This window comes from Panulirus ornatus, chromosome 64 (genome assembly GCF_036320965.1).
Source record: "Panulirus ornatus isolate Po-2019 chromosome 64, ASM3632096v1, whole genome shotgun sequence".
Taxonomy (NCBI): domain Eukaryota; kingdom Metazoa; phylum Arthropoda; class Malacostraca; order Decapoda; family Palinuridae; genus Panulirus; species Panulirus ornatus.
The window spans coordinates 5095297-5119629 of record NC_092287.1 but is presented as its reverse complement, the minus strand read 5'-3'; the positions used below and the strand labels follow the sequence as shown (position 1 = coordinate 5119629).

At 48.9% G+C, this 24333-nt stretch overlaps 1 protein-coding gene across 3 annotated transcripts in view; it reads left to right on the top strand.

Moving 5' to 3' along the window:
- LOC139746254 (uncharacterized) overlaps positions 1-24333 on the top strand; it is a 140458-nt gene that overhangs the window by 6702 nt on the left and 109423 nt on the right. For 2 of the 3 annotated variants that reach the window (XM_071657275.1, XM_071657273.1), the window contains exons 3-4: positions 161-303; positions 14822-14938. In XM_071657275.1, coding sequence (XP_071513376.1) covers positions 161-303; positions 14822-14938 — 260 coding nt within the window. Of the gene's footprint in view, positions 1-160; positions 304-6047; positions 6870-14821; positions 14939-24333 lie in introns of those variants that run through there. The other variant, XM_071657276.1, reaches the window with a different exon arrangement.

Genomic DNA, 24333 nt, shown 5'->3' with positions numbered 1-24333 from the left:
TAGTTTGTATGGAGTACATGATATGCATTGGTGGTTGGGAGGGATATTATGCTTGAGCACCAGTTGTTTTGTGAGAAGTTGCACTTTAGTTGTAGATAGATGGAAAATTATCTTTTAGTTTAAAGATGGTCTTCATAGCTTCATACCTTATTTTTTTCAGATTGATCTCCGCACTGAAGAAGAGTTACAAAACTTAGAAGATCAGAGGACCAAGGGCCCCAATGCTGAAATTCTTGAACATGCTCGCAAACGAGCCCTTGAGTTGAAATGTGCTGAAATGGAGGACGTGATGAGGGAACAGGGGTAAGAATCTAGATTTTTTTATATTTTTTAGCGATACAAGTTTCTCTTAAACACAGATATGTTTTCTGCAGTTAGAGAAAGATGTTACAATCGTCCCCAGTCATTTTGTTAATTGTTTTTTTTGCTGTGTAAATGGCAGAGACCCAGCAGGATCACTTGGTACATCTGCATTACGGCACTGCATGTAAATTTGGCTGTAACATATAAAGCAGCCAATACTAACTTGCATATAAAAGTAAGCCCCCTTTGATGGATTGATGATTACCTAAATGGAATGAAACAGACAACAAACATACCAGAGATGCTTTCAAATTGGGTAAAAGATTCCAGCAAGGTTCACTCTAGGGGATTCTGCTATCAGTCTATATCTCTGACGCCCATTCCCTCCAGGAACTCCCGTCAAGTGATGGCTGTGGCAAAAGAGTCTCCACTTATCCCTGTCCTTACATGCCTCCCTCGCATACACTATTCCAAGCAGTCTTCCACTATTTCTCTCCATGTGAACTTCCAGTCTTGGATTCTTTCCACATGCCCAAAACACCTCAAAGTATTACATCTCACCCATTCTACCACTCCACAATTCACTGCCTTTGCATTCCCTGCCTTGCCACATCTCTTGTACACCCTTTCATTTCTTTCTTCATTCCATCTAATCACACCACATGCTTTTCTCAAATAGCTCATTTCTACAGCCTTGATTTTTGACCTCTGACTCATTCCATGCCCATGTTTTGGCTGCATAGGTACATTCCTCTGGAGCAATCTACCATATGCTTTTTTCTTCTCTTCCACAGCATTTCAAATCTTTTCTGTCCACCATGCATTGCTCTTTTTATTCCTGTATCTCAATGAATATCTGAAAGCTTAGATGGAAGTTTAATGAATGTAAGAATGCAGTCATGTGTGAGTGAGGTGTTTAGAATGTTTAGAGAAATGCTATTAAAGTTTGTAGAATCAGTAGTTGGATACAAGGAGATGCTGCAATTTCTGATATATATAAATGACTCTTGAGAGGGACTCACGTCATTCTCAGTGGGACTCACGTCATTCCTCAGTTAGATTTATGAATGATGCTAACTTTAGAGAGAAATGAGTGCTACTCCTTTCACTGAAACTAGAGTTTATACACCTCAGCAAATTTTTTTTGTTTGCTTCATCTGGGTGTGCGTGCTTCTGCATCTTCTTTATGTTTGCTGCAGTTGGGGCATTTTTATATGTAGTCATTAATCCTTGTAGTGGCATCCCATGCATTTTTTCCAGACATTAAAGCCTAATTTTTTTTTCATGTGCTGGTCAGTATGTGTCTAGATATTGAGGAATTTTGTATGAGATCTATGCCCTCAAGTCATGTAATAATTTTTGAAGGTGCATCACTCTTTGAAGATGAAACCTTTTGTAATCATTTGTGTTTGTGACTAAAGCACTTCCACAGATACCACAAATTAATTTTTAAGTGACTTGACATGGCATGGGCATAACCTTCTGCAGTCAAAATCCATCTTCGATGAAAAGAATAAAAAAGTGAGAAAAAAAGAATTTAGAATTAATCAGCACTCTCCAGGTGTGTAGAGACCTGACTCTTAAAGGTAGAAGGAAAAATGAAAGGAGGAAGAAAATTGCATAGTTCAGCTATTTGAGGGAAGGAGTTATCACAACAGGCAGTCCTAGAATAGCTTGTCTTCACAAAGAAACTCAGAGCAGCAGCAGCCATGAGTGTTTTGGGTCCAAGCCTTGGGGGCAGGAACACATGCAGACAGCTCATTAGAACAGTGGCCCGAATAGTACTCACACTCTTCTCTGTGTTTGCCACAAAATATTTCTGGAGTGTTTTATATGTTTGGCAGCAGAGCAGCATAAGTTAGAGGGCATGTAGCACATGTAAACAGCATGTCATCAGGTTGAGTTGAATTTTGCTATTTAGAAAATTATGTTCCTGTTAATCGCTGTAACAAACTTATGGAGATACTTTTTCAGAATATTCAAGGATATCTTCCACACAAAGTAAACCTTAGATATTAGGACTGCTGCAGTGAAAGGGTTAAATATTTTGATAATCATAAAATACACCTGGATTGGCACTAGGTTTGGTTGGATACATGTATAATGAAATGTAGCTCAGTCATATATAAAGTGAAAAAGATGAAGTGAAACGAAGCCAAGTCATGGCACACATTGTAGGGAAAAAAAATAATAGGGATCTATTCGTGAGAAGGAAAGATGGGTTGACATAGTACCCAGCCTGTCATCAGTACCCAAGGTCATGATATTTTACACTCTCTTCTAGTCAATATTAAGATTACCTTCAAAAACATGGTAAGGAAATTATGAAAAGATTTTTAAAGTGTGTATTAGACCCAGTGCTTAGTTACTTTTGTTGTTCACCACATTTAAGGAGACAGAAATTCCAATTTCAGGGGGAAACGAAAAACTGTATTTTAAGAGAGGGAGCTGAGTTATAGGGAGAGGATAGTAGTCAAAGACTTGCTTGTGCCAGAAGAGAGAAAACAGGAAAAATACAGATCATAAATTCCTAAATTGATTTGAGTCAGTAATTAACATTTCTTTAACCTATAAATTGTACCGGTGATCTTAAGTGACTCTACCTTGTGTTCAAAGAAAAAGTAAGTTCAGAATTTTTTGATACTGATAATTAAGAAAAGGAAATAAAAATAGTAATCTTTCTTTATATTGGCATGTTAGGGATTTGAATGGACTACACTGGGGCAGGTGTATGATAATTGTTGTGTGCTTTATGGGAAGGTAGTTTTACACCTGTGGGGGCCGGGGGCCCTATCTCTTGAAACATTCCTTGCTGTCATACTTTTTAAACCTATGTGTGTTGTCTGCATTTCCATTATTCCATTCCTCCACCACTTCCATACAGTACTATAAAAGTACTTTACATCCTTTCTTTCAAATTTCCTGCCTGATTTATTATTCTACTGCTGGTGCTTTGTTCCACTGCTTGTGCTATGTTCTATTGCTGGTGGTGTGTTCCACTGCTGGTGCTGTGGTCCACTGCTGGTGTTGCATTCCACTGCTGGTGCTGTGTTCCACTGCTGATGTTATGTTCCATTGCTGGTGCTGTGTTCCACTGCTGGTGTTGTGTTCCACTGCTGGTGCTGTGTTCCACTGCTGGTGCTGTGTACCACTGCTGGTGCTGTGTTTCACTGCTGGTGTTGTGTTGCACTGCTGGCATTGTGTTCCACTGCTGGTGTTGTATTCTACTGCTGGTGTTGTGTTCTACTGCTGGTGTGTTCCACTGCTGGTGCTGTGTTCCATTGCTGGTGTTGTGTTCTACTGCTGGTGCTGTGTTCCAATGCTGGTGCTGTGTTCCACTGCTGGTGTTGTGTTCCTCTGTTGGTGTTGTGTTCTACTGCTGGTGTGTTCCACTGCAGGTGCTGTGTTCCACTGCTGGTGTTGTGTTCCACTGTTGGTGTTGTGTTCTACTGCTGGTGGTTCCACTGCTGGTGCGGTGTTCCACTGTTGGTGTTGTGTTCTACTGCTGGTGCTATGTTTCACTGTGGGTGTGGAGGCCAGTGTTAGTTGTGAGATAAATACAGTCGTGAGCACTAAGGATGGTCCCTCCAGCCCGACCCTCCTGGGTGGGTGCATCCCGTTTGAGGCCCACCCGCTCGTGTTGTTCCTGGTGTTGGGTGGGGTCTGGGGGCTTGACGGGGGAGGGGATAAGAGCGTCACCTGGTGAGCAAATGATAATCGCTTGTTCCTTACAGCGGAGGGCTGGTCGGGTGCCGCATAGCGTGCCGGGGAGGGGAACTGGTGGGGTGGTGAGCGGTCTGCGGGCCACGTTGCGGTCTGACTGTGTGTGTGTGTGTGTGTGTGTGCTTGTATACAGAAAGGGAGTTTTTCATAGTGGGTGTTCCGTGTTTTATCCAGCGTATTGAGTCATACATGTCCATTAAGTTTCACGTTTTCTTTATATACTTTTCTTAACTCTCTTGGGTTCGTTCCTTCACGTAATCTTTCACACTCTTGTGGATTACATGTCTCACGTGATATCGTAGTGTGTCTTCTTGACCAGTGTTCCCATGTGTCAGGCAACTCTCCCACCTGGCAATTATCACGTCGACTGGGCAACTGGGGGAGTTGCAGTCATGTGTACCCTCGTCCATGACACTCGGACACAGAATACGGTATGAAAGACTAATTTGGTCACCAAAGCTGACGGGCTATTTAGAGTTGCTGACGATCGCCTGACGGACAATAACTGTATGTAGAGTACAGAAGGTGAGCTACTATGGGGAGGAACAACACGGTAGCCATAGACTACAATTCCTCTCCCTGTACCTTACCTCCTGTACCTTAGATCAACCGGTACATATTAGCCAATCTTTATGTCTCGTCAAGATGGGTGACCCCATACTGTGAGTCAGATGTATGGAGTATACCACTGTGGTGACCCGTACTATGTTGAGTTAGATATATGGAGTATACCACTGTGGTGACCCGTACTATGAGTCAGGCGTATGTGTAGTCTACCGCTGTGGTTGTTTGGGGTTGCACGAGAATGTAGCGCTGTTTGGTGTTGGGGTTCAGTGTTGGTCAGGGATGCACCAGACTGGCCATGGGAGTGGAGGTGGGGTGGAGTGTCTCTGGGGTATAGGCTTGGTGGAAGGGGTGTGTCTCTGGGGTGAGTGGTGGGTGTTTGTCTATGGCCACGGGTTAGTGGTGGTGGTGGGGGGGGGGGTGTCTATGGCCCAGAGTTAGTGGAGGGGGCATGTCTGGGGTCCAAGGTTAGTGGAAGGGGCGTGTCTGGGGTCCAAAGTTAGTGGAGGGGGCGTGTCTGCGGTCCAAATTTAGTGGAGGAGGCGTGTCTGGGGTCCAAAGTTAGTGGAGGGTGCGTGTTTGGGGGTCCAAAGTTAGTGGAGGGGGCGTGTCTGGGGTGTAGGATGAGAGGAGTGAGTGGTGTCTTGAGGATGGGATGAATGAAGGCCAGGGATTTGTGAAGGGCGTGTATCTGGGGCCTATGATAAGTGGAGGGAGTATGGGGCCTGGGAAGAGTGGAGGGCGTATGTCTGGGGCTTGGGATGGTCGGAGAGACTCAAATCGGGGTCTGGGATGAGTGGGGAGGGTCTGTCAGGGGCCTGGGATGAGTGTGGGGAGTCTGTCTAGGGCCTGGGATGAGTGGAAGGAGTCTGTCAGGGGCCTTGGATGAGTGGAGGGAGTCTGTCTAGGGCCTGGGATGAGTGGAAGGAGTCTGTCAGGGGCCTTGGATGAGTGGAGGGAGGGTGTCTGGGGCCTGGGATGAGTGGGGGAGGGTGTCTGGGGCCTGGGATGAGTGGAGGGAGTGTGTCTGGGGTCCCGGGGGTGGAGGTGCGTGTATGTGGAGGGGAGATTGGTTAATTAGCCAGGAGGTGAGGTAAGGTGATATATACAGGTCGTCCTCTCCTGTGAGTGTCGGTCTCTCTCGCCAACCTCACCCGCCCACCCACCCACCTCCCACTGAATGTCTCTCTCTCTCTCTCTCTCTCTCTCTCTCTCTCTCTCTCTCTCTCTCTCTCTCTCTCTCTCTCTCTCTCTCTCTTTTACATCTTATGGAACAGAGAAATTCTTTCATTCTGGCAGGTGTCTCTCGCGACAAAAGGACTTGTAGTTGGGAAGGTGGACGGAACGACCCCCCCCACACCCCGCCCCCACACTGTCCGTCCCTACCTCGTAGGAGGTGCGTGTGTGCGTGCGTGCACATGGCGGCTGGCGGCTCGTGCGCGTCGAGGGAGAGCGCGTGAGTGAGTGTGTGTGTGTGTGTGTGTGTGTATGTTGGTGTGTGCCAGTGTGAGGCGAGGGCCGGCCTGACCTGACCTATATACCCTTGGTGGTGGTCGCCCTGTCCAAGCTTGTGGTAGTGTGGTGGCCCTACCTACTGTGGTAGAGAGATGAAGGACGGCAGACTGTGGTGGAGTGGGGCAGGCCGCCACCTGTCTACTTATTGATCCCGGGCCACGGGCCAGGCGGGCCACACGGCACAGCTGGTTCCTCGTCGCCTAGCCTTCCAGTCCAGCTGGTTATCCTCCCGTGTGGGCGGCTGAGCGACCCCTTGGCTTCAGGTACCCCTTGTGAGCAGCGGGAGGAGGCGGAGGCAGCGGCCCCGTGCGGCAGGGACACACACACACTGTGGTTGGTGGTGGTGGAGGAGGACGGGTGTGGGAGGCTGCCGGCAGACACAGCTGACTGTCGTACTGGAGGCGGCGGTGGCGGCAGCTGCACCCGGCAGCGGGCACGGTGGCCCGCGGCCACTCGTTGGGGGCGGCTCTTGGCCAGGCCCTCTGCTCCACCCCGCACCACTCACCTCGAAGCCGCCAGCCACCCTTGAAGAAAACGATGTGAAAGACTCGCTTAGAGAAGACATTCCTCCCTCCCGCCGTTGATAACGGCCAAGTGGGTGCGCGCTTGCTTGCTCGCTCCCTCGAGCAGCTCAGGGGCCGCGCACATCGGTGATCCGGGGGGAGGCGGTGGTGCCGTCGTATTTGTTGAACGCGTCGTGCTCACCAACCACCCCGGGGAGGATCACACCAAGCAACCAGCCGTCGCCATCACCCTCACCAATGGTACGGTACGCCGGGGGACACACACACACACACACACACACACACACACACGCTCTCCTGTTGTCTGCTGCTGCTGCTGTACGTAGGGCAACGCCGGTAGCCAGTGTTGCCATGCTTGGGCCTCATCTCTCCCTCCCTCCCTCCCCTCAGTGTCATGTGTCATGTGCTGGTGGCTGCCATGCCTGAGTGTATTGATGTGTTGCCGTGGCCGGGTGTATGGCAAGTTGGGTCTCGTTCGTGGTTCTGATGGCAGTATTTTGCCATGCTTGGGGTGCTCTTGACCAATGTTGCCATACACGTTCCTCGTGACAAGTGTTGCTATGCCTAGGTCTCGTGACAAGCATTGCCATGCACGGGTCTTGGCTGGGGTTGCCATGCCTGAGTGTCATGAAAAGTGTGCCATCCTTGAGTGTCATGAGTAGTGTTGCCATGCCTAGGTCTCATGACAAGTGTTGCCAAGCATGGTTCTCATAAAAAGTGTTGCCATGCCTGGTTCTCCTGTGTTGCCATGCCTCGGTCACATGAAAAAGTGTTGCCATGCCTCGGTCACGTGACGGATGTTGGCATGCCTTGGGTCACATGACATGAGTTGCCGTGCTTATGTGACATGAGTTGCTATGCTTAGGTTATGTGACATGAGTTGCTATGCTTAGGTTATGTGACATGAGTTGCTATGCTTAGGTTATGTGACATGAGTTGCCATGCTTAGGTTATGTGACATGAGTTGCTATGCTTAGGTTATGTGATATGCGTTGCTATGCTTAGGTTATGTGACATGAGTTGCTATGCTTAGGTTATGTGACATGAGTTGCCGTGCTTAGGTTATGTGACATGAGTTGCTATGCTTAGGTTATGTGATATGAGTTGCTATGCTTAGGTTATGTGACACGACTTACCATGCTTAGGTTATGTGACATGAGTTGCTATGCTTAGGTTATGTGACATGAGTTGCCATGCTTAGGTTATGTAACATAGTTGCCATGCTTAGGTTGTGTGACATGAGTTGCCATGCTTAGGTTATGTAACATAAGTTGCCATGCTTAGGTTATGTAACATAAGTTGCTATGCTTAGGTTATGTAACATGAGTTGCCATGCTTAGGTTATGTAACATGAGTCGCCATGCTTAGGTCATGTGACATGAGTTGCTATGCTAAAGTTATGTACCATAAGTTGCCATGCTTAGTTCATATGCCATGTGTAGGTCATGCGACACATGTTGCTGCCATGCTTGGGGGTCCACATGACAGGTGTTGCCATGCGTGCCTGGTCGTAGGCCCCCGCCAGTCAGGTGGTTGCCACATATCACCTGCCATAAACCAGGCGTCAGGCTGACGGGCGGGAAAGGTGGGGGGGGGGGGGGGACGAGCACCACCATCGCCACCTGCCCGTAACGGAATCCGATAGACTTTGATGTCTATTGTTGTGAGTGAGTGTGTTGTTGTGTGTGTGTGTGTGTGTGTGTGTGTGTGTGTGTGTGTGTTCTGCTCGTGGCTGACGTCATGATGGCACTGGTGTCATAATGATCCGGGCTCCTCAGATGGCAACCTGCTTGATACGTCGAACACAACGGTACGATGGCCAAGTCAGTCGGTACGTTTTTAACGGGTGGTACTGTCGTGCTCAAGGGTGGTACTGGCGTGCTCAAGGGTGGTACTGTCGTGCTCAAGGGTGGTACTGGCGTGCTCAAGGGTGGTACTGTCGTGCTCAAGGGGTGGTACTGTCGTGCTCAAGGGTGGTACTGTCGTGCTCAAGGGTGGTACTGTCGTGCTCAAGGGTGGTACTGTCATGCTCAAGGGTGGTACTGTCGTGCTCAAGGGGTGGTACTGTCGTGCTCAAGGGTGGTACTGTCGTGCTCAAGGGTGGTACCGTCGTGCTCAAGGGTGGTACCGTCGTGCTCAAGGGTGGTACTGTCGTGCTCAAGGGTGGTACCGTCGTGCTCAAGGGTGGTACCGTCGTGCTCAAGGGTGGTACTGTCGTGCTCAAGGGTGGTACTGTTGTGCTCAAGGGTGGTACCGTCGTGCTCAAGGGTGGTACTGTCGTGCTCAAGGGTGGTACTGTCGTGCTCAAGGGTGGTACTGTCGTGCTTAAGGGATGAAAGAAACAGAAATACCCATCCCTCACTGTGTTGGTGACATGAGTCACTTTCCTCTCAGCTGTGTTGATGACATGACTCACCTACCTCAGCTGTGTTGGTGACATGACTCACCTCCCTCTCAGCTGTGTTGGTGATATGACACTTCTTAGCTGTGTTAGTGACATGACTCACCTAACTCAGTTGTGTTGGTGACATGATTCACCTACCTCAGCTGTGTTGGTGATATGACACCTCTTAACTGTGTTGGTGACATGACTCACCTAACTCAGTTGTGTTGGTGACATGACTCACCTCCCTCTCACCTGTGTTGGGTGACATGACTCACCTACCTTAGCTGTGTTGGTGACATGACTCACCTCCCTCTCACCTGTGTTGGGTGACATGACTCACCTACCTTAGCTGTGTTGGTGACATGACTCACTTCCCTGAGCTTTTTATCTGTAGGTTTTTGTTACTGTATCTTAGTGTTTTCTTTTGTTGCTGAATTTCATGTTGTTGATGTATGTCAGGGTGTTGCCGTGTGTGTGTGTGTGTGTGTGTGTGTGTGTGTGTGTGTGTGTGTGTGCAGCCCATGTGTGTTGCATCTGGGTGTTGTGCCCTGGTCAGTTTTCCTCGCATGGTGTAGGGATCAGGTCTAGAGGCCAGTCTGTCATCCAGGACCTTAGCTAGCTAGGGGTCGTGTACCGTCCTGTTCATGAGGGAGGGAGGGACAGGTTGGTCAAAGATGAATATTGTAGGGAAGTATGTTGGGGTTGGCCTCGCCCGCCGCCCACCTCCCGACTCCTCTCTCTTCAGCCACACTGGTGACCTGAGGGCAGGTGGGAGGGACAGTACCAGGACACTGGTGACCTGAGGTTAGGTGGGAGGGACAGTACCAGGACACTGGTGACCTGAGGGTAGGTGGGAGGGACAGTACCAGGACACTGGTGACCTGAGGGTAGGTGGGAGGGACAGTACCAGGACACTGGTGACCTGAGGTTAGGTGGTAGGGACAGTACCAGGACACTGGTGACCTGAGGTTAGGTGGGAGGGACAGTACCAGGACACTGGTGACCTGAGGTTAGGTGGGAGGGACAGTACCAGGACACTGGTGACCTGAGGGCAGGTGGGAGGGACAGTACCAGGACACTGGTGACCTGAGGGCAGGTGGGAGGGACAGTACCAGGACACTGGTGACCTGGGTAGGTGGTAGGGGCATACTAGGACACTGGCACCTGAGGGTGTGGTGAGGTGGGACAGGTGTGTGGAGGCAGGGCAAGTGTGTGTGTGTGTGTGTGTGTGTGTGTGGGTTGGACAGGTGTGTGGAGGCGGGGCAAGTGTGCGTGTGTGTGTGTGTGGGTTGGACAGGTGTGTGGAAGCCCCGCCCTTACACACCTGCCCCAGGTGTGTAGGGGCGGGGGGCGAGTGTATATAGGTGTGGCCGGTGTGTAGAGGTAGGGCAAGTGTGTGTGTGTGGGCGGCGGCGGAGCAGGTGTGTGTGTGTGGGGAGAGGTAGGTGTGAAGGTGGGAACATGGCCACCATCACTATCCTCAGCCCTGCACACATGCTGCTTGCCTTAAAGCGGAGCGAGGGATACACTCGCGCCACCCTTGGCTCCGTCTGGGGAAGCTGCTCACCTCAACACTTCAATTAACGTGATAATAAAGTGGGACGCTAATTTTGACGGGCCAGCCAGCCTGGGGCGGGGGCGTGCTGCAGGCGACTGGTGATGACCTCGGTGGGGTGAGGGGGTGTTACAGGCGTTAGGTGATGACTTCGGGACCTGGGAGGGGATGATGAAGACGAAGGGCAGTAGTAAGACCTGAAGATAGCTCTATAGCGGTGTTCACAGGTTCAGTGCCGCTGGTGTACAGGTCATGCTCCCCCAGACCTGGTGCACCTTACCTACAGTCAGACCTGCTCATGCCCTGGCCTCACTCAGGTGCCGCTTTATGTAGGTGGTAAGGCCTCGATGTTGATGATTTCCACGTTCTCCCTGAAGAGGCTGAATGAGGAGGTAGGAGATGTAGTTGATATGGCATTTCTCCCGTGTGTGTATAGTGCCAGTTGCCCGGAGGTTGTGGGCCATGATGTGAGGGTATGGACACTCGTGAAGGCCCCATTCACCTGTCATTTATTTTAATGGGGCTTAATACAAGATAGCGTACGTAGCTACATGTAAGTAATCCAATATGTGAGTGGAAAATGGAACTGGAGATATTAGAAGGAAACTTTGGGTGGAGAAACTTGCACTCGAAATGTATACACTACATGTCAAGACCTACCATTGGGAGTATTGTAGGCTAAGGTAGCAGTAGATTGCTTATATTTAAACGTTCTTGTGTGAAGTGAGTAAATGTACTACTGATATATATATATATATATATATATATAAATATATATATATATATATATATTGATTCATATATTGTATGTTCCATGAAGGTGCGCGTTCATATGCACTTTGTTCGTGTGTGTATATATATATATATATATATATATATATATATATATATATATATATATATATATATATATATATATATATATATATATATTTCTTTTTTCTTTTAAACTATTCGCCATTTCCCGCATTAGCGAGGTAGCGTTAAGAACAGAGGACTGCGCCTTTTTTGGAATATCCTCACCTGGCCCCCTCCGTTCCTTCTTTTGGAAAATTATATATATATATATATATATATATATATATATATATATATATATATATATATATATATATATATACTGAGGCGTTGGGAGAGTTCCACACACACAGCCATGACACATGACCTCTCTGGAGGGAGTCAATATGGTAAATTGAACATAAATCCGACTCTCGCATTTGATGGCTTGACCTTTGACATGTGCCTTAAAGGTCAGGTCAGAAGCTTGGCTATCATATTGTAATGGTCGTGTCGCCGAGCTGGAGGGGTTGAATATGAATGTGATGAATATGTAGGTACGTTGAAAATAGAGACGACCACTAGGATATATAGACATAATGGAGACGACCACTAGGATATATAGACATAATGGAGACGACCACTAGGATATATAGACATAATGGAGACGACCACTAGGATATATAGACATAATGGAGACGACCACTAGGATATATAGACATAATGGAGACGACCACTAGGATATATTAGACATAATGGAGACGACCACTAGGATATATAGACATAATGCAGACGACCGGTAGGGTACACCGTCGATGCCGTCTTTTCATGAACTGGAAACATGAATTGTGAAGCTGGCTCCTTCACCACCAGCCTGATCTGTGTCTGGCTGTTGGAGGAGAGCTTCACCACCAGCCTGAACTGGGTCTGGCAGTTGGAGGAGAGCTTCACCACCAGCCTGAACCGGGTCTGGCTGTTGGAGGAGAGCTTCACCACCAGCTTGATCTGGGTCTGGCAGTTGGAGGAGAGCTTCACCACCAGCCTGAACTGTGTCTGGCTGTTGGAGGAGAGCTTCACCACCAGCAGTGAATATAGCTGTTGGAAGGGAGCGTTGTGACATTGTTGGCGAGGAGTGTGGTGGTGGTGGGTGGTGGGGTAGTGTTGGTGAGGCGTGTGTTGGTGGGTGGTGGGGTAGTGTTGGTGAGGCGTGTGGTGGTGGGTGGTGGGGTAGTGTTGGTGAGGCGTGTGTTGGTGGGTGGTGGGGTAGTGTTGGTGAGGAGTGTGGTGATGGTGGGTGGTGGGGTAGTGTTGGTGAGGCGTGTGTTGGTGGGTGGTGGGGTAGTGTTGGTGAGGCGTGTGGTGGTGGGTGGTGGGGTAGTGTTGGTGAGGCGTGTGGTACCTTGTGCGGTGGTGGTGCATCGTCTTGTGCCTGCCAGTGGGAGCAGTAGTAGGTCTTCCCGGCAGAGTGGGCGGGCGGGTGGGGACACTGGCGAGGGGCGGGGCGCCTCCTCCCCCTCACCTGCTTGGCTGACACTGCTGGCGGGGATATGTGTGTGTGTGTGTGTGTGTGTGGGGTCAGCCTCCTCCTCCCCCGTCTGACTGACACTGCTGGCAGGGGCATGTGGTCAGCCTCCTCCTCCCCCGTCTGACTGACACTGCTGGCAGGGGCATGTGGTCAGCCTCCTCCTCCCCCGTCTGACTGACACTGCTGGTAGGGGCATGTGGTCAGCCGACGGAGGGCATCCCCTGGCTGGCTGACAGACATTAGTCATTCTCCCCCCGCTTATGCTCAGAACATCACCCATCACTACAACACTACACTACACACACACCGTTTCTACCGTACCCCCAAGACACCTTCATGCCCACGACTCAGCTACCGTAAGGAAGACACCCGGAGCATTTGACACTCAGTTGCCCCGAACTTTGTGCGCGTAGACGCACACACATCACAACACTTTATGACCTGTCCTCCCGACCGGTGGACGTGTCCAGCTTCGTGAGTGCTGCTGGAGCCACATGAAGATAGACAGGTCTCCAGGGGAGGGCATTAAGCTAAGGTGAGGTATGTCCCTGTTCCGAGCTGGAGGAGGGGAGGGTGGGTTCGAGAGCGGGATGAGAGAAGGGTTCGAATACCTTCCACGTACACCGTGCTGGTCGTGAAGGGCAGCTAAGAGGGACTTGAGGAGGGGACTGGAGCAACACCTTCCAGCCCTTCTTGTGTTTCAGTTTCTAAAAAAAAAGTTGGAGGAGAAGGAGTAGCCAAGCGAGGAGCGTTCCTCCTCCTTCAGGGCTCGCTCTGAGGTATGTGAATATGTTTAGATGCATCTAAGATGAGGAGAAGGGAGAGAGAGAGAGAGAGAGAGAGAGAGAGAGAGAGAGAGAGAGAGAGAGAGAGAGAGTCAGAGAGACAGAGAGAGCGGGAGAGAGAGAGGGAGCATGTTTGTGGAAAAGGAACCTGGATGTTCTGTCTCTGAGTGGAGGTTGTAGGGTAAGAGGTGGAAGAATGGTTTGGGACTGTGTGATAGGTGCAGTCGGAGGCTAGTGTGAGGGGGCGAGCGCTGAGGAATGGGGTGCCCTTCTGCTGAGGAAGTTGAAGGAATGTGTTCGAGATTATTAAAGTGAGCCTCAGACTGACGTGGGTGAAATGGAGAGCTGAGTACGAGAGGTGGGTGAGTGCTGCGCCTGACCACCAGACGAAGAGGGGCGGATGTGTTTGCCGGAGCAGCTGGGTGGGTGTGTCAGCCGTTTTGATGCCGGAGATCCAGGGGGTCAGCGGTCGTCTCTTTACTGGTTTATTTGAAGTAAGATAAAGTGGCCTTTGGAGAAGAAGAAAAAGAACCCAGAGGAACTCTAAGCCGTGCCTCCTTCCCCTCAAGACTCCCCACCCACCTCCTCCTCCTCCTCCTTCCCACACCGGGCCTGTTCAAGAACCATCCTTCGTTGTCTCGTTGCTCCCAAAATCAGTGATGTAAGACTTCGTTTTATCAAAGCTGACTTCGCTCTTTAACATTGGACTGGAGGTGTGTCATCTCCTCACACCATGCTATAACCTGGCGGTTCAGTCTGCCACTGTGAGACGTTGTTAGGAACCAGGGTTGGTTGTCTTCATGGCCGCGAGCGAGCACATCATCTGCCCAGATGAGATCAAAACCAGGTGGTCACATCAGCTGGGCAGAGCCGCCATTTGTCTGATCAATTCCTCTCCAGTCTTGGGTTTGCGGTTGGCGCTCCACCGTTGGATTTCGTCCCTCAATCTTCGTAACTCATGTTGTGGGCAGGTGTTCTCAACAATATATATATTCGGTTTACATTTACTCTACATAAACCATTAGTTACAGTCTTAGTGTACTGAACTTTGTTGTTATGTGTGTGTGTGTGTGTGTGTGTGTGTGTGTGTGTGTGTGTCCTAATGATATATTGGCTGAAGTGTATCGCTTCTAACGTGTTGTTTGTTTGTTTGTTTGTTTGCAGGTACGGCGAGAAGGAGGTGCAGGAGAAGGTAGAGGTGTTCCGCACCATGCTGATGGAGCGGGACCAGGGGGCACCCCGCACCAACCACATCCCCAGAGACCAGTTCGGCAGGCCCAGGTCAGTACCCAGCTCTCTCTCTCTCTCTCTCTCTCTCTCTCTCTCTCTCTCTCTCTCTCTCTCTCTCTCTCTCTCTCTCTCTCAGGAAAGGGTGAAGCGAACGCCGGTAGAAAAAGAAAAAAAAAGGACGCGCTTCACACCTACAGAATCGGGAGGGTGTATATAACACCCCCCCCCCCCGGGTGGTGTGTGTGTGTGTGTGTGTGTGTGTGTGTGTGTGTGTTGACCGTTGTGGTCAGGTCAGGTCAGGCCGGGTCGTCGTAGGCAAGGGGTCGTACCGCTGTGCATAAGGGCCCCCTTACCTTTGTCTTCGACGGTCGACTTTTTTTCTTTTTCGTGCTTGAGGTCGTACCATCGTGTTCAAGGGTCGAATGGTCGTAGTTAAGAGGTTGCTGTGACGTGTAGTGACGCGTCACCCGGTAGGAGGAAGAGGGAAGAGGTCGTTCGAGACATCCCCCTCCGTAATCGGATGTAACGTAACCGTAGCGTAACGTAACCGTAGCACGCAGGGACAGAACAAGCCCCCTCCGCCCTTCCTATGCTGTTTACGGAGCCATAACCCCATCGTTAATGATCCTCGCACGTTTGTAAAGGAGATGACGAGTTACAGCCTCGTTAAACACGCATTACCTACCCTGTTGTATTGGGTCCTTGGTCATTGGTGCCCCCGGTGTACGAGACGGTCGACTTCACTAATATTCGGGCCTAGAAAACGAGGGACTTTACTGTTTGTGACTTCGCCGTTTTCTTGGTGAAGACATGGATTCGACTCCGCGGAATCATTCGAAGGATTAAGAGGTATTTGAAGGCTTTTACGTGACCCACTTAGACTTGGATGAGATTGCCAGTGAACGATAGAGTTGCCAGTCTTGATGGTCAGACGAAGGAGTCGAGGGCTTGGCTGTAGGATCTCCAGTAGAACAAACTGTGCTGGAAGATGGTGTGGGGACGGGTTAGTGTGAGGCTGGGCTGATGTGGGGCCGGGTTAGTGTGAGGCTGGGCTGATGTGGGGACGGGTTAGTGTAGGCCCGAGTAGTGTGAGAGGCCGGATTGATGTGGGGCTGGAGTAGTGTGAAGCCGCCTTGGTGTGGGCTGCATCAGTGTTGAGGTGGGGGTTGCCGTGTGCTGGAGCAGTGTGGGCGAAGGTTGTGTGGAGGTGGGTCAGGAGTGTGAGCCGGAGGAGTGATGGAGTAAGGGTGGGTGGGTGGGTGGGTGTGAGGGAGGTAGCCTGGCAGGGAGGTTGGGATATGGCTGGCACATCTCCAGGTGGTTGGTGATTCCACCCTCCCAGCTCGACCCTCCAGCCTGGAGAAGCTCCGCCAAAGACAGAAGGACATGGAGTCTCTCGTCTTGCCATCCTCAGTGTAGGTCTGGCATCGTAGTCCTCCTCCCTCCCTCGTCAGTCCTCAACCTTGATAGAAGTGTGAGCTTATGAAGATCCTCGAGCAGGACGGTAAGAGCCATGGGTCTGATGGCCTGGCCTTTGACCTGGCCCTTAACTGTCATACCCAGGGATCGTACGATCCTCCTCAGAGGTAGGTAGTACCGTTGTGATCGTGGGTCGTGCCATCATACTCGTGTGTGTGTGTGTGTGTGTGTGTGTGTGTGTGTGTGTGTGTGTGTGTAGTTATTTGTATTGTACAGGAAGGGGTTTTTACACGTGTGGGAACCCCATCTGTTGAACTTTCTCTACAATCTCACAGCTTTATAAACCTCTGTGTGCTAACTGCATTTACTATGTGCTCTGTTCAGTTTATCCTATTCATCCACCTTTCATATGATATAAAAATGTTTTTGTGAGAGAGAGAGAGAGAGAGAGAGAGAGAGAGAGAGAGAGAGAGAGAGAGAGAGAGAGAGAGAGAGAGAGAGAGAGAGGATTCCTCATAGAAATGCGGGAAAGCACACAGGAAAGCGGCCCTTTACTGTTAATTTTCCACGGCTTGCTGGGGCTTTGTGCATGAGTTAACCCTGGCAGTGAGGTGTGGGGCGACAACAACAGTGGTCTTGGGGAGTCTGGTGGTCAGGCTGGCTGGATGAGAGGGTTTAAATCCCAGGACCAGCGAGACGATTTAACCCCAGTGAGATGGTTGAACCCCGGGAGCAGTGAGATGGTTGAACTCTAAGAGCAGTGGGATGGTTGAACTCTAAGAGCAGTGGGATGGTTGAACCCCGGGAGCAGTGAGATGGTTGAACTGTAAGAGCAGTGAGATGGTTGAACCCCGAGAGCAGTGAGATGGTTAAACCCCGGGAGCAGTGAGATGGTTGAACTCTAATAGCAGTGAGATGGTTGAACCCTAAGAGCAGTGAGATGGTCCGTGTAGATAATAGACAGCAGAAGGCCTTCATCCCCAGCATTAAAGAAAGGGCCCTTGACTTCAGAAGTAGGAAGGAGGTCCTCATGCTCAAGAGCAAGTAGAGGACTCTTTTGTTTTGGTAATAGGCTGGGGACCTTAACCCTGGCAGCAGATAGGGAGACCTTATCCCTGGGAGTGTGGTAGAGTTCATTCAACTCTTAAGAGTAAGAAGGGAGTTCTTAGTCTTAGGGGTTAGGAGAGGGGGTCCTCAAAAGCCCAGCTGCAAAGAGGTCCTTCCCCCCACAGCAGGAGTGAGGTTCCACACCCAGAGCATGAGGAACGGCTCTTGTGTCATCGATAGAAGCAAGGAGAGGGGTACCTCCTGTTTCATCAAGGCGTCCTTAGGCCTCGGCAGGAGCGGAGGAAATCCTCAGCCCCATAGTGCATGAAGCTTGGCCCTCAACTTCAGCAGCACGAAGGAAGTTTCCTCAGCTCCAAGCAGCAGCCACGGGGGGCTCTCAGGAATGATCCATGTCCACAACTCAGCTGAGATAAAGGATAGGACCTAACTATCAAGGATAGGTGGACAGCGCCTGCAGGAAGATCCCATCCTTCCTCAGCGTGACCCCTTAATTCCAGCGAGAAGGTTCCTTCGTCTGTCTGAATCGTCCTGAGCATAACCCCTCGGCTCCAGCAAGCATCGTCCTTGGGGTAAGTAAACAGGATGGAAGACCTACAACCTCAGCAGGAGAGATGGCAGACGTGGCGAGGTAGAGCAGCCAGCCAGGGCTCCCTCACTTGCTCCGGCAGCAGAAGAAGTAATATTCAGGCGGATAGTGAACCTCTGCTTTGCATTCTTTCTTTTATCCTGTAACTTGGGCCTCGGTAAATGAATGACATAAGCTACGCTACTGGTGAACTGTTTACACTGTGCTTATGTATCTTGGGCTAACAATAATGGATGAATGGTATGGTAGAGAGCAGGGAATAGTGTGAATTATGCCGGAATCAACTGGCCTTGCTGAAGTTTATAGTATTTCGTGGTTACTTTGTCTTTACATATTCGCAGGGAAGCAGCAACATTAACTCTTGCACCATAGCTTTAATAGTAGTCCTCCCTAATATTAAGGTCATCCAAAGAAAATGGGTCAGTTGGAAGACTGCCAAATAGCACCAAGAGATGGCGCTGGTGTGCACTCTGGAACCTTTTTAATGGAGGATGTAATTTTACGTACTTATGGCATTTGCATTGGCCTTGAAACTAATACACAGATGTATTTAGAACGGTTTATTGGTGTGTGGCTGCTTTCCGTATATTGACTGATACTTGTTTTATGTTACTACGAATTAAAGACGATCAGATGACGGTACTAAATTTGACCGGACTTGCCAATATATTGCTTACCTCGTCTTTTAGCTCCCCGAATTATTGCGATATATCTGGTGTAAGTTGGGTTATTGATAATCACACATTGATAACCCACATACATAACAATTCTTTATTAATCAGAATATTTGTTATTGATTACTTCAGGAGACAGAGTTGGAAAAGATTCATTTTCTTTTTATATTATTGCTGTACCAAGTTCACCAAAGGCATTACGTAATGGTTGTGGATAAGTGAGGGGGAGTTAGGGGGGTGTTGAAGGTTAGTGATGGGTGATGAAGACTCTGGAGGAGGTGGGAAACAATTGGGAGGGATGAGGAAAGACAGAGGGATGAGGAAGGATGCAGAGGGGCGAGGGAAAATAGTAAAGAGATGAGGAAGGATCATGAGGGTTGGTGAGAGATTGTGGGGGGATGACGAAGGATGGATGGTAAGGGGTGGGGAAGGGTGATGAGGGGTTGGGGGAGGAGTAAGGAAGGGTGTTACATAGAAGGGACAGATAACAGGAGACCAAACAGGTCGTGACGAGATCACCCGCGGTCGTAATCTTGTTTGTGGCAGAAACAGTAAAGCAGAAGGTACATGTAGGTCCCTCGGCCTCACTTTGGCTCTATATCCGTTAGGAAAAAAGTAGCTGAGAAGGTACTTCATGTAGTTTGGAAGAATTTTGTTGGCTTTTTTTTCACTTTCTGGTATATGATATATTTTTCTCTTATATTTTGTTCATTTATTTGATAATTTTTCTAAATAGTTTTCATCCTTTGTAACCTTGTGTACGTTTCTTGCGCCTGATATTCGCAGCTCCACTTACACCACCTTGTGAACCCTTGATTTAATGTTAGGTCATTAATCTATTCATTCAACCTGGTCTTGGTTTTCATGATTTCCCCCTCGCCATTCTAGGGACGCTGGTTTTCTGAAGAGAAGGATTATATTTTTGAACTTCCCCCCCCTCATCATTTAATCTGTAGCCACGTCTAAGACTCTAATCCAATGAACTCACCCTGAGTCTCAGACGCAGTCTGTATCCACGTCTAAGACTCTAATCCAATTAACTCAACCTGAGTCCCAGACGCAGTCTGTCGAAGCCATGGCTGATCTGTAAGTGGGTACCATCATGTTTTCCTTGAAATCGAACCGGCAGATGAATATGAGAACATTACATTGTTATTTGCGAATGGGTAGTGAGGAGTGAGGAAGGTTAATGTGAGGTGAGGAAGGGTAGTGTGAGTTTACGAAGAGTATTGAGGGGTAATGAGGGGTAATAATAGAAGGGTGAGAAAGGTTACTGAGGGATGAGGAATGGTAGTAAGGGCTGAGGAATGATAGTGAAGGGTGATGAAAGGTGGCGAGGTATGAGGAAGGATAGTGAGGGATGAGGAAAGGTAGTAAGGGGTGAGGAGGGAAGTGAAGGGTGAGGAAAGATTGTGAGGGGTTGCGGATGGCGTTGAGGGAGGAGTGTGGAAAGACAGTACAAGTTGAAGAAGGTTGGGCAAGGGTAGTGAGGGGAGAGGATGATTGGTGCCGGGTGAGAGGTGGCGAGGGGTGATTGGCAGCCACCAGACATATTACCGTCTCATCCGTCAGTCTGTCTGGTTCAGAGACAGTGACGCCATCATTCATGTAGGGACAGACATGAGCACGTCAGTTTGAGGACAGTGTTGCCAATGAGAAAGCTATTCCCTTACCCTTCGCTGTAGACGGGGGCAGGATACTAAGACAGAAGGCTTCCTCCCCACCTCCGCTGTAGATGGAGACAGTACAGTGAAGCACAGGGCTGTTCCCTACCGATCACTAGATATGGAGACAGTAAAGCTGAATGCTCCTCCCCACGCACCACTATAAAGGGAGACAGTACAGTAAAGCTGAATGCTCCTCCCCACGCACCACCATAAAGGGAGACAGTACAGTAAAGCTGAATGCTCCTCCCCACGCACCACCATAAAGGGAGACAGTACAGTAAAGCTGAATGCTCCTCCCCACGCACCACTATAAAGGGAGACAGTATAGTAAAGCTGAATGCTCCTCCCCACGCACCACTATAAAGGGAGACAGTACAGTAAAGCTGAATGCTCCTCCCCACGCACCACTATAAAGGGAGACAGTACAGTAAAGCTGAATGCTCCTCCCCACGCACCACTATAAAGGGAGACAGTATAGTAAAGCTCAATGCTCCTCCCCACGCACCACCATAAAGGGAGACAGTACAGTAAAGCTGAATGCTCCTCCCCACGCACCACTATAAAGGGAGACAGTACAGTAAAGCTGAATGCTCCTCCCCACGCACCACTATAAAGGGAGACAGTACAGTAAAGCTGAATGCTCCTCCCCACGCACCACTATAAAGGGAGACAGTATAGTAAAGCTCAATGCTCCTCCCCACGCACCACTCTGGCACGGCAGCCCGCAGGAATAATACATAGTACAGAGAAAGCTTGCTGACGTGCAAACTTAATAATGCTGTATAACTGAATGGAAAACACACTGATGTATTGATCTGTAGATATTCTGGGGAGGTAATGAGTGATCAGCCTTAGAGAAGTCAGTAGTAATATGTGCGTATTGCACTGCTATTCTTCAACTGTTGTATTTGGTGATGATTAATATAATGACAGCATTTGTCTCGCTGTAATTTAAATGTATATTACAGTCTTGGCTTTGACGAGGCCTGAGGGTAATTTAGTGTTCTGTGACCGTAAACAAGATTATAATACAATGTTTGTGTGATCGTGTTTGTGTGGCAGTCGTCCATACATTGTGCGTGTCATCACGAAGGCCAGGGAATGGCTAGTACTGAGGTGCAGATCTGCGCCTGGACCAGGGGAGCGGGTGTAGGCCTTCCCTAGGTCGTGGGCGTGGGCATGCGCCTTCCCTAGGCCACGGGATTGGGCGTGGGCCTTCCCTAGTCCACGGGAGTGGGCGTGGGCCTTCCCTAGGCCACGGGAGTGGGCGTGGGGGGCGCGGGCATGATCCCGGCGTCGGTAATTTGTGCAGGTGAGCTGAGTAAAGAGGCTGTGTGTGACGTGATCCTCCCTGAGCCGCTTACCTCGGCTTACTCCACTCCCCCTTTCCCCGCCCCTCTCCCAGCCACCCCCTCCCATCTCTGTCCCTCCCTCAGCCGCCTGTTCCCCCCATCCCTCCCACCCCTCATCTCACGCAGCCTCCTCCCCTCGTTTCCTCCCTCCCTCCCCCCGCTTTTCATTATCCGTGTTTCCCCTCACTCCACTCCACATGCCTCGCCTATTTATGGTAATGAACTGCTGGGCTGTTAGTGGTTCTTGAACATTTCTATCATATATTTATTTTATTTATTTATTATACTTTGTCGCTGTCTCCCGCGTTAGCGAGGTAGCGCAAGGAAACAGACGAAAGAATGGCCCAGCCCACCCACATACACATGTATATATATACACGTCCACACACAGCACATATAAATACCTATACATCTCAACCTATACATATATATACACACACAGACATATATATATACACATGTACATAATTCATACTGTCTGCCCTTATTCATTCCCGTCGCCACCCCGCCACACATGACACAAATGACATCTATCATATATATATATATATATATGGAAATAATTTATTATCACGGAGGGAATTGGACCTTACCGTCATGAAACGCTTTTAATTGTTGAGAGAACACTCGCAGGGAAAGGCTAAACTTTACGCTCAGGGATGCAGCAGAGAGATTGGATTATCCATGGAGGTCAGGAGACTGTATGAGGGAAGGATTTATTTATAAAGTTGAGAAAACACGGAGGTAAAGATCCATTCCTACTGTATGAGGGAAGGATTTATTTATAAAGGTGAGAAAACACGGAGGTAAAGATCCATTCCTACTGTATGAGGGAAGGATTTATTTATAAAGGTGAGAAAACACGGAGGTAAAGATCCATTCCTAAAGTTCCGAAAACACGGAAGAGGGAAGGATTCATTCATATAGAGTTCAGAGAACACTGAGATGGGAAAAGATTTATCGTCCATAAGACTCAGATATGAAATTCGCAGGAAAACACTTGTTCATAAAGTTCAGTTATGATCCAGATGGAAGATTTATTCATCAAGTTCAGAACGGAAAACACTCGGCTGGAAAGACTTTAGTGGTACGTTCAGAAAACACTTAGAGAAAAATGTCAATTGGTCGAGAATCTGTGTACATGGACCTGGTTATGTGTCTTGTTCTTGAAAAAGGGAAATGAGAGTTTTCATATTACATTGACGTAATTTTTTTTTATTTAATCATATTCCTGTAACATTTGGGAAGAAATCGTGAATTTTATGAGTAACAGAGGGAAAAGAGTTGTTATAATTGTCATTGATTTAACACGGGGAAAGTTTGAGATGTATGAGTTAAAATGGGGAAATTGATAGATGAATGATGAATGGCATTGGGAAAAAACTTGTATTAGATTTGAATATTTTTTATTGAGGAAAAATTGTCAAATTGAACATAGTGCTTGAACTTGGGGAATTTTTTTTTTAAGTGAACATGTTAGTTTTACATATAGAATAAGAATTAAGTTGTTACATTAAAGGGAAGATGACAAATTTTAAAGGGTTAAGTAGCATTAACATGAGGAAATTTCCCAAGGCATTGCGTTACTTTCATATAAAAAAAGACATTGTTAATGTTAATGTTACTTTAAGTTGAAGAAATTGTTAATCATACTTGAGAATGGTATGAAACTGTTGAACTGGGTGTAGGTGGTTGTGAGGGGAAGGAGGCAGGAGGAGGAGGAAGGAGCGGAGCCCCAGTGGAGGCAAGTGGGGGAGGAGGAGGAGGAAGGAACCCCACCAGAACCCCGGAGATGATACACTTTGTCCGGGTTAGGAACCCTTCACTACCACCACACTGGCAGGACCGACGCATTCACCAGCCTCATGCGTGGTGACCTGGCTTACCCAGGCAAGGTGGAGTGCGTGAGGGAATGAAGTGTGTGACATGGCTCTCGCTTCTCACTGAGCACCACCGCCACTCCCTCCCTCCCCAAGTGGGGCAGTGATTCCTGGTGTTGTCCACATTACAGATGTCTGGGATCATCTGGCCGGGCTTTGTGTTGGTGGGGAGGGCGGGATCGCACTCCATCACTGCCACACACACACACACCCACCCACCCACACCTCGCCACCCGTATATCTTACCCCCCACACTCGTGTCAGCAGGTTAACTTCCTCGCATCGACGGCAGTGGGAACAAATGGTTTCTTTATCCCCAACGCGGCTCCTCCAACCAGGGGCAAGACTTTCATGGTAATAATGGCTCTTGGGATTGGAGGCGTCTCGCTCCGATTTCTGACGCCCAGGAAGTTACTGGTCGTCAGGAACTAAGCAGGATGGGTGTGTTGGCTGGCTTTGTTGATCGTCATCAGCGTTCAGGTTATATGGACTGGTAAAAGTACGGCGTTGAGGTGATTGTGAGGGTGTTTGGTCTGCGGCGCGTGGGTCGAGGAATTCCTTGGTGTAAAGATTGAGGATGGTAAACAAACCAGGAGACTTCCTGTGGTAGTTTGATCGTTAACTCTGTAGACTTAATTATGGTGGAATTGTTCATAACAACAGATGAATAGGCTGAAAAAAAAAAGAGTGTCTTTATGGTGAAATGTGCGTCATTAAAGACGTAGAGTTTTTATTGTCTTGATGAAACGTTGGTCAGTTGAGAACCTGGCTGGAACATAGAGATCCAAGAGACGTGTTAA